Consider the following 11,001-nt stretch of genomic DNA (forward strand, 5'->3'; position numbering starts at 1 on the left):
GTTTAACCCAACTGAAGGACCACCACACACAGCACCATGCCGCAGGGGTGCGGGCAGGGGTGGGGTGGGGGAGAGGTTTAACCCAACTGAAGGACCACACAAGGTTGTAGGTTTGGAGGCTGATGACAGCAAATGGAAGCTGAGGAAGAACCACAGACAGGAAGTCATCCCTGGCTGGGTGGTGGTGCTATCCATCTAGAGGAAAAGTACAACAGGACGAGCAGGTTACTATTTTTCTGTGGTGATGGAATAATGAGTTCCAGGCTTGGTACCCGGAGCTCAGCGGTTAGGGCAATGGCCACATACACTGGGGCTGGCAGGTCGGAACCCAGCCCAGGCCTGCCAAACAACAATGACAACTACAACGACAACAACAAAAATAGCCAGGTGGTGTGGCAGCCTCCTATGTAGTCCCAGCTACACAGGAGGCTGAGACAAGAGAACAGCTTAAGCCCCAGAGTTTGAGGTTGCTGTGAGCTGTGACACCACAGCACTCTACCGAGGGCAACGTAGTAAAACTGTGTCTCAAAAAAGAAAGGAAGAAAGACTGAGTTCCATTTCAGAGATGTTGCTGTGGGCCACCCCGATGACACAGTAAATAATATATTAATACTTACAGACCATCAAGTAACACATTTATAATCACTCTAGTATACACAAGGTCCCTCCCGTCCAGGGCTCTGATGGCACACACAGCGTGAAGAGCAACTCAGCGTGTGAGAGCAGGAGCCCAGCTGGAGAGAGAGGGTCATGGGCAGGAAGGAGCTAGGCAGATGGACCCAAATTTCTGGGTGGGAGAAGAAATGAAGCAACTTCAATTTACTTGATGACATGGAAGAAAAAGTCTTCCAGAGCAGAGTGAGAGTGAAGATGCGAGAGGAATGTGGGTGCAGGCCTTGAAGATGTGGACTCCAGCTCTACAAACACATGGGCAGGAAACGGAGAGGACCCAGCCAGGGCCAGGACTGCAAGATCTACCTGGAACGTCCCTTCCATGTGATCTGTTCTAACAGACTCAAAAACATGCTTACAGATGGAGGACTTCACATCCACACTTAGTTACAACAAGTCAGACAAGGCTAACTCCACACTCAGAAAGGAGGCCTGTGCAGGGCAACCAGGAGCTGGCTGCACTGTGCTCCTGCGAAGCCACGGCAGCTCCTCTCCTGTCTGCCTGAGCGGAAGGCCCAGAGTGATCGCAACTGGAGGCGTCAACATTCAAGCTCCAAGGAATCAGAGGACACATGTAACTTAAAAATCAACTATAAACTGATTTCTTTCCAACATTTATTTGAGAAACAGTGTGAACTGTTCAGGCAGAAACCTCCAGGTTCCACACTGGCCCTTGGTGGTCAGCTTCTGGTTTGCTGGTTTTAGGGAGCTCTGCTGGTTTTCTCCTGCAGTATTAAAGTCAAGTCCTTTAGCATCACCTCGTGGTTTGTTCAACAACTGCCAAGTAGTAAAATTTCACACAGACACCCACAAAATCAAAAGCACAAAAACTGAACCACAGAATAGAGTGGAACCAGAAGGATACTGGGAGAACTCACTGGAAGACGTGTCAGCTCCTGCTCAGGGCCTTCAACACCCCTGAAAGAACTCTCTCGTAAAATGTCCTTACTGTGCAGTCCATCTTTACAGACTTGGAAGATACAGCAAAGACACCTATCAATCCAAATTTTTCCTTATGACTACTTATGTGAGAAAAATTTTATCTAGTGCCAAGTCTCCTATAAACTAAAATGTAGTATCGTTCTGTTATTAGAACTAACAATGTTAAATCCTACTCTCAGAGCAAGACTAACCAGTTTCCTCCCTGAAGGCGCCCCGGACTCTCCACACTGCATCTCCACAGTGGCAGACGACATCACCAGCCACCTTGTATCTATCATGTCTCTCTCTTCCCCTGGATAGGAAGCTCCTTAAAAACAATGTCCTTACCCTGCTAACCGCTCTAACAAAGTCAACCCCATGTAGGGTGCCAGGGCTTAGGGCCTTCTTTGTCCTCAGCCAGCTATTGCCATCCCTGTTGGCTGCACAAGGTCTATCCCTCTGCAAATGACCACTTCTCTCTTTTGGCCATCTGTTCCTTTCTTATCTTCTGCCTTAGATGACTCTGGAAGCAAGGCCAGTCCACACTAGACCAAGACAGTCCACGGCACATGGTCAGTACACAGCGGACAATAATAACGCAGAATAAATTAAACACCTAGGGATTAGAGTTGTTGGTTATGGTAAATTACTCCATTCTGGTTTGTCAGAAATGACTCAACAGACTTCAAAAGTCATTTATCTCATAGTTCAAAAAGTCTAAGAAAGAACCTTCACAGAGAAGCTTACTAAGAGCACAGACTGGGTCACTCTCTGGCTTGCCACTTCATTGACTCTGGAACCTGGAGCAGATCACCCAACTCCTCACATGCAGCAGAGATAATGGGCTCAGCAGGCAAAGCTACGTGAGATGGGTGACAGTGTGAATAAATGTGCAGACACCTAGAAGGACGGTCAGCTCACTGCAGACCTCAGTCCTCACCCTCCGCCACCTCGCAGTACCAGAACACATATGCAAAGACAACTCTGATTCCTCGTGAAGAGTCAATGGTACTGTTGATCTGAATTCTGTTAGAATGAATGAGTCCTACTGCTGTATCTCAAAAGTCTGGACTTGTAGACAAGCCAGTATTAATACTGCTAACACCACTACTCTACTGAATTAGCATCACCATTTCTGTTTACTGTCCTATTCCTAGCCTGAAGTCTAAAAAGTACTATGATTATTATAGAGGACAAAAGAACTGAAAATGAGAAAGGATGGCCACAGGAGAGAGATGGCAGGGTACTTCTGAGATTGAAACTTTAAATCTGACCTGCATTCCAAAGTCATCAGAGTGGAAATCAATTCTCTTTATCTATGTTACCAGGGTTTAGGGCAAATAATCAGAAGTTGACTGTAATTAACAACCTTCTTTTCAACCCACCAGCATTGGGGTAAGTCACTACTTCAAGCCCATTTAGATACCAACTTTACAAAGATAGCTTCCCCAGTCTCTCTCTTCTGTAAGAGTTTATTTCATTCTAATGTTTCTGGAATGGAACAAACTGCCAGAATGACTCATAAAAATAAAACATGAAACCCATGTCTTCACTTTTGCAATAACTCAGACATTAAATGGCTGAATTAAAGTTCACCTTTTCTTATGAGATCTGTAGACACACAGCAAAACTCAATTGCTGTCTTTACCTGTGTGGTAGCTCACACAGGTTGCCACAAATCATTCTACTGAAATGACTTGTAAATTCAGTGAGGACACCAGCATTATTCTTATATATATTCTATACACCAAATTTTGTTTTCCTAAAATTAGGATTTAGGGGTCATATTACCATTTAAAATCCACGAAAGTGCAAGGTGCAGAACTTTGATTCTTAAGGCTCAATAACTGACCCGTAATCGACACTCTGATGCTGTTGACCTGCTTTCTGCCATCTTCCTAACTGTCCAGAACATCCTCCAAGTGTCTTTCTTTTCCTCATTACCATCACTTTGGAAGAACACACGCTATCTCGGTTACCTAATCAGGCGGAGGACAGCAAAGTGACCAAAATGCACCACTACCCATTGGCTACAGATCAACTTACGTTTTATAAGTGGAAGGGGCTCAATTCGGTTCTATAAAATAGAGACATATAATAAATATAAGGATATTTATACATTCAAACCAAATACGGACTAAACTCTTGATGCACAAGGGCAGATTCCTGCAAGCAGGTGCCATTCCTTATTACTCTGGGCTGAGTTCTTTTAATTATTCTTTTCCTGCCAAGAGCTGATCTTGGTGTGTTAAAACACAGTAAAATCCACTTACTCGATCCAAAACAGGCATTAAAAAGAAATAAACCCATGTTATTCACAAAATGCTTTCTCATATCTTAAATATAAAAAAGAAACAGTGCAAACGGAGTACAGAGCAAGGATTTCACATGACAGTTCTATACAGTTTGAACACAGGGCAAGTTCATATTACATGTACATTCACACTGGGGAGCATGATTACTTCATCAAAAGGCAAGAAATGGAAATAAAACTTGCCAATAGAAGAGGACTGCTAATAGACAAGAACTGTTCATTTGACATAAAGGTGTGTATGACACCATCCTCCTCTCATTTTGTTTCTATATTTCCTTACTTTTCAATAACATTCAAAACATAAGCTTTCAAAGAAATTCCTATTAATACACAAGTAATCTCCTATTGCAACAGGTAATAGTTTACCATCACAGTTCATAAGCTCAGACTGTCTTGAATTTCACGTTTAACAGTGGATGAGATCTGCTCCCATCTTCACTCTCCATTTTTATCTGTTTAACTATACCTGCAATCTTTATGGCTACAGGATCCTCTGAAACCGGAACAAGCCCTTCTTTAACTTCAACCTGCTTTTCAGAGACCAGGGGAGATGCGGTAGGAGGGGAATACTTGGTTTCCACATACGCCACAAGCGAAGAGGAAGAAGGCTTAGAATCATGAAAGAGACTGGCCCAGGACTTGGGCTGGCGGACAGGAAGGGCGCCTGACACAGAGACTGCGCCATCAGCAGGAGGTGAAGCACGCTCAGGTTTAGCTGGGTCCAAATCTACGCTCTCCATAGTGTGCAACTCCACCCCATTGGCAGCTGTGCCCTCACCCGAGGATTCAAGTATTTGTCCATTAGCAACTCCAAGGTTTTCAGTAGTACTGGTACCAACATAGGGCTGAGCCCCAGCTGTCCTTAACAGGTTGTCTCTGCCAGCCTCTCCAGGGAAGCAGGACTGATCAAAATCAGTCCCATGGACCCCCTCAGGCTGCTCTGCAGTCCTGGTGTCACCACTGAGTGCTCCGGGGAAAGGGCCATCGGGCCCACTGTCACTGACAGAGTCCGTGGAGTTCTGAGGGCTGTCACAAGTCCTGGGCGTAACCGATGGAGGCACGTCACCCATAAACTCTGCATCCTCTATGCTGATGCTGTTCGCAGTTGCTGAATTAGCATGGCCATTGACCAGGGCCTCTGTGGAAATACTATCTTCACCACCATCTTTCAAGTAACTGTAATATCCAGGTGGCCGTTTTTTCTTCTTTTTACGCTCCCTTTGTCCAAGACCACCTGAGATACCATCGTTTTCTAGAACTTCTACCTCCACACTGCAACTGCTATCCTCAGCAAGGGCAGAGCCCGGGTACTGGCAGTCAATGGAACTGTAGCTTGCTTCCTTGTCTATGCCATCGGGGCTTGGTTTGGAAGTTGTACAACCAAGAATAAATTCAGGGGCCTGAGGGTTCAATGTGCTTGAAATACTGTAGCTGGGGCTTCTCGGCAAAGTGTCACTGGGTTCAATTACTTCATTAACACCAAATTCAATTCTCTGATATTCTTGCCCTGTGTAAGAAGGAAATAATTAGAACAAAGTTCTATAAACTACAAAAGTACCAATAATTATTCATTTCCTTTCTGAAAACTAAAACCTTAAATTCTTTTCCCAAGTAACAAAGCTATGACATATTTTATTTCTGCACTGAAGAATTTGCTGAAAATAATTAACTACAAAATTATATTTAATCTGAGAACATGAAAAGTAGAAGCCTGTATTTAACTTTCTAGTAAGAAAGATTTTTCAGAAGGTAGAAATTAAATTTGTAATAAAAAGCAAATAATATTTTCCCAGTCTAAAAATACACCTCTAGGCCCAGTGTTGGGAGTATCACTTGAGTCCAGGAGTTCAAGACCGGCCTAGGCAATAGAGAAACCCCATCTCTACAAAAAAATTAAGGAACAAAAGCTTACTAACTCAAAAGGCTGAGGCAAGAAGATCACCTGAGCCCAAGAGTTCAAGGCTGCAGTAAACTACGATGGTGTCACTGGTCTCCAGCCTTGGGAACCGAGCAAGACACCAACTCTTTTTTTTTTTTTCCGCTGGGGCTGGGTTTGAACCCGCCACCTCCAGTATATGGGGCCGTTGCCCTACTCCTTTGAGCCACAGGTGCCGCCCCAAGACCCCATCTCCTTTAAAACAAAAACAAAAAACCTCAATGGAACCCAAAACTTCCTTTATGCCTGAGATAAAGGCAATTTAAAGACATAAAACACTGTTTAATCATCTATGGCAGTTAGTATGGTTTATAATTCCAAAAACATGAACTACATGAAGAATTCTGTGTATAAAAGTACTCTTCCAAATTATCCATGTCTTGGTCTCCTCCACTGATATTTTTAACTGAAGTCTAAAACTGGCCCTTATATTAGCATAGGTCAAAGTCCACTAAGTGAATTCATATTAAATTAACTCCACAGTTGGTAAAGATACTTCTAAAAATACTAAAAGATAAAGTCAGAACCAAGAACTTTTAAGTATCACTTTGGAAGCCTTTAATAAATACTTCCTTCCAGTTAACCACAATCTATATACATTTTTTCATAGCTCACACCTCTGAAATTAGGTTAAGTATTAGAATCAATAGTGTCTTTCAACAGACATACAGCATCAATGTCATCTTATATTTGAGGAAAGTTTAATTTTTCATCTACAAATGACAATTTCTTCAAGTCTAGCTTAAGTGGCCAATTTTTTTTCAAAGCATGTATTTCATAATACCCAAAGAATGCTGTTCTCCTGCAGAGAACTGAATATATTTCACATCTTGGAAGGTCCCGTAGAAGTCTTCTTGCAGAATATAGATCCAGAGAGGGGCCAGTTCTGTGCAAGCTGGTATGAACAAGGACAGGGCCTCTATACTCTTCATTTCTTTTGCTATCACAGCTCCTGAGGGGATTCTGCCCCAACAATAAAAGGTTTCCAGAGAAAAGCTCTTATGATGCCTATACACAAAGTCAGCTAATCTGATTACCTTGATCACTATTTCTGTCTTTACTTTAAAAAGAATCAGAGAAAAATGAGTTTAGCGTTACACCCAGGAGTTGACTGCCCATTTTGCCACCAGGCATCACCTATTCCACAGTGCTGTGAGGCTGCCAGTGCTGCGGGGGCTGAAATGAGCGTGACTGAGGAAGAAAACACACCCCGGAGGCCACCCTTCAAGACTGTGGTGTACGTTGTGAAATCACACAAAAAATCAGCAGCATTGTGTCATGTACCTTATGCAAGATGGATTATTGCCGACACAGTGCCTTTCACATTTCACTTCCCAATCTTATCAGAACACAGAACATTCTAGAATGGGATGTGACATGAAAGGAACCACTTCAATATGCTACAGCTATTATCACAACATTGACCCAACACTGCTTGATGGCGTCACTGGAAGGCAGAGTCCGAGCCACAGGAGTTCCTCTTCTTACTGAGGAATGCTCACTGCGGACACGCTGCCCCGGGCAGCACAGGAGAGCTCTGCCGCAGCCCCTCTGCCAGGCTGAAGGAGCAGGGCAAGCCTGCAAACCAGGCTACACAGCCCAGTCCCCACACTGGGAAGATGGGAACTCAGCACTTAGACCATGCAAGCTGGGGGTTGGGGGGGATATCCCCTCAAATAAATGTGACATCCTAATGCACCATTTCTCTAAGTCGGCTTGCTGCAGTAGGTGCAGTACAGTGGCCTGGGGTGCAAGGCGGGCGCGGTGAGGGGACATTCCAGAGGGATGCAGAGATCAGTATGGCAAGGCTCCTGTTCAGGGAGTTTTACATTTACTAGGGAGACAAACAAGAGACTAGGGAGACTGACACATGGAAATGAATGTGATCCCTGCCATTGGCAGCTGAGTATTTTTGTTTGTTTGTTTGTTTTTGAGACAGAGTCTCACTAAGTCGCCCTCGATACAGTGCTGTACCATCATAGCTCACAGCAACCTCAAACTCTTGCCTCAGCCTCCCGAGTATCTGAGACTAAAGCGCCTGCCACAACACCCAGCTATTTTTTTTTGTTGCAGTTGTCCTTGTTTAGCAGACCCAGGCCAGGCTCAAACCTACCACTTTTGGTATATGTGGCCGGCGCCCTACTCACTGAGCTATGGGCGCCAAGCCAGCAGCTGAGTAGTCTTAAAAGCAGTCTTTGATTAGTCCAAGTGACCCAGTGATTACATATGCTACAGTTTACAGCAAAAACTTCAAGGTGTAAAGAACATTTATTTGGCAAGTATGGACAACAGGAAAAAACAATGTTTGCAGGCAGCCTGCCCGCCCAGCCTATATGGCCAGAATCCACTTCAGGGAGATAGGAGGAGAAGTGGCCTACCGTCAGGTAGTGTATCCGCAGCCTGCGAGCCACACAGAACTGTTCCACTGTACGGAGGAAGCTGCATGAGGAAGTGGAAAACAGGTTAATTCAACAAATGTTAAACCCAACACACCCTATTTCATTAAGGCGACATTTCACTAAAACTTTTTACTCCTGAATCTTCTTCCCGTGACATTACTTTTATCAGAATAACAGACATGAAGAGCCAGTAAAATCTAGATCATCTTCATTTAACTTAAGAAAAAAATGAAGGAATGCTTTCAAATTCTGTTTAACTATTAAGTAGCTCTAAAAATGAGACCAAAAAGAATCAAAATGAACTCCAATGGACACGTAAATCAGCAATAATAAAATATTTATGACACTTAGTGACTGACCGTGAAGGCCACAGTTCTCTCTGACCGACTGTCTGCATTTCTTCTTCAGGACCACTCACTACAGCACAGCCAGCAGAGGCAGGGACCAGGTCTATCTATATGGGTGGAGAGCAGAGACCCGCTGGAAGAGCAAAGCTGGGGATCCGGCTCCCTTCTAACACAATGCTTTAAATAACTGAACTAAGGGCAAGTAGCCGCGTTCCTTGTTTGGAGAAGAAAAGCAAAATGGCCCAAGTGTCTGGCCTCTTTGTAAAAAAAAAAAAAAAAATAGTACTATGAATATCTCAAACTTTTGTTCTTCCTGGCTATTCTATAAGGTTTATCTAAACAGTCGGAAATGCTTCCGATGGATGTTTGGAATAAGATAGTTTAGGAAAGGCCCGGGTAAAAAGTAAATGGACAGACAAATGCTACCTTAAAGTCTGAACAGAAAGAACAAAACGATGATGTCCTGCCCCAGCGTTTCTCAAAGTCCGCTCACTGCAGTCCAGTGGCCCAGCGCCTGGAGGGGTCCCAGGTCTACCACGTCCAGGGACTGACTGAGTCTCATGCCCACTACCATCTGAAAACTGACACCCAAGTGGCTTCCGTGGTTGATTTCTCCAATGAATTCTTAGCATGCTAATTCCATAATCACTCTCCAAGAAACCCAGAAAATTCTCTTCCCATAGAAAGAACGACAAACAGGAAACAAGAAAACAGAAAAATGCCAAGAGAACCAAGCAATCCCCAGACTTGAGAACTGCAGGTCCTTCCTCCACCAGGGGCACAAAGGAAAAAGTGCTCGCATCCTGAGACAGCCCACGGACCTGAGCCTGCAGGGCAAAGACCATTCACCCCAGAGCAGGAAGCTGCAGCTGTCTGCAAGGGCAGTGTACACAGCAGCCACAGGTGTGGGGGAAGCCACAGGTCTCGTCCATGGCCCTCTGTAGTCCCAGAGACAGTTCAGAAACTAATACACAGACCGCCTCCTCTCTCTGTCATGACACTGGGGTGCCCCCTGCTGATGAGAAGCTATACTATTTTGAGGCACAAAGTTCTGAATCACCATACTTACACAAACTCATTGTGACACCAAGAAATCAGCTTTTTCTGAGCCAAAACAAACAAGTTTCATAATCCCACGTAACAGAACAAAAGTTCTCATCAAACTCACTGTATTCTGTTCTTCTCCAGAAGAAGAGAACAGTGAAGAAAGCATCCGACCTCAGAGAGGACGGCAGGCTGGGAAGACTCACAATTTGGAGAAGAGATTTCAGCACTCATCCCCTCGAAAGCCCATCCACAGCAGGGAGCTGCTGGACCCTGAGAACCATCCTCCAGCTCGCCTACTCTCCACCTCCTCTACAAACACTGCACCACAGACTGAACAGCTGCCCAAGCTCCCAACTGCTCCCAGCAAAGCGCAGAGCACGAGCCTGTCCACCTGCAAGGACAGCCGACAGGACTGAGGACAAGCAAGTGGGGAGGCCGGACCAGCGGCACTAGGTGGCACTGCCTGGTGCTCAGGATGTGCCAGGCACACGTCCCACTCTTCCACTGTGGGGAGGAAGTTCTGGTATACCACAGCCATCTGACAGACAAGGACGCCAGGGCTCACTGTTCCAGGTCACACTGCTAGCAAGTGGTACACACAGCAAGGGTCCAGTAACAGACCACAGTCAGACTCAGGGCTGACACTGCCATTCTCTATTACTGTACTTAACACACTTACTTTGACTTACTAATCCGATAAACAGTGCAATTCTGAGGACTCCGAATACTGGAATAAACTGGCACAGAAGAAACGTGCATGTGTTTCTTTTTCACTGCATGTGATGCCTTTCATTCAACAAATGCCTGCCCTCTAAGAAGCTCCTCAGTCTGTAGTCAATGTCTATATAAATACACAGCACAACGAAAGTGTAAGAATGGTTCAAACTTGGCTCTCTAACTATACAGCTATTTATAAGAATAAAAAATTTAAAAATCAAGGCAAAAACACAAAATTCCCCACACATATGCAAACCAAGCCAAAGTAAAAACTTAAAATCTAGTTATATTAGACAGAAAGTCTGCAAACAGCCTGTGAAAGAAATCCTTAAGGCCTTGGCCACTGAGGTAATGCACTGATTCTCCTTCTGCGGCTATTTCTGTGTGCACGGATAACACTCCCTCTGTGAAAGCCCACTGAGACTCCAGGTGATGGCTGTCTTCACTGCATCAGAACTACACACCCCTGGCATCTGTGCTTCCCACTGTGTGTGTCGTCTCCCACACTGAGATTCCAGAAATTGATAATGGGCATTTCCTCTCTATTTTTGAACATCAGGATCACAATTATGACCAGGGCTCAAACATGTTTATTAAATAAGTTGATTATTTTGGCCACTAGAGAAATTCATTTTTAAAACACTTTGG

At 44.5% G+C, this 11,001-nt stretch overlaps 1 protein-coding gene across 1 annotated transcript in view; it reads right to left on the reverse strand.

Moving 5' to 3' along the window:
• Window positions 1-11,001, reverse strand: part of USP10 (ubiquitin specific peptidase 10) — a 58,981-nt gene that overhangs the window by 21,453 nt on the left and 26,527 nt on the right. Inside the window, exons 3-4 of the mRNA XM_003791290.2 lie at window positions 8,222-8,282; window positions 4,374-5,414 (exon numbers count right to left, since the gene is read on the reverse strand). Of these exons, the coding sequence (XP_003791338.1) occupies window positions 4,374-5,414; window positions 8,222-8,282 (1,102 nt within the window). The remainder of the gene's footprint in view (window positions 1-4,373; window positions 5,415-8,221; window positions 8,283-11,001) is intronic.

The sequence above is a fragment of the Otolemur garnettii genome, unplaced genomic scaffold, assembly GCF_000181295.1.
Source record: "Otolemur garnettii isolate 467f Iridium unplaced genomic scaffold, OtoGar3 scaffold00047, whole genome shotgun sequence".
NCBI lineage: Eukaryota > Metazoa > Chordata > Mammalia > Primates > Galagidae > Otolemur > Otolemur garnettii.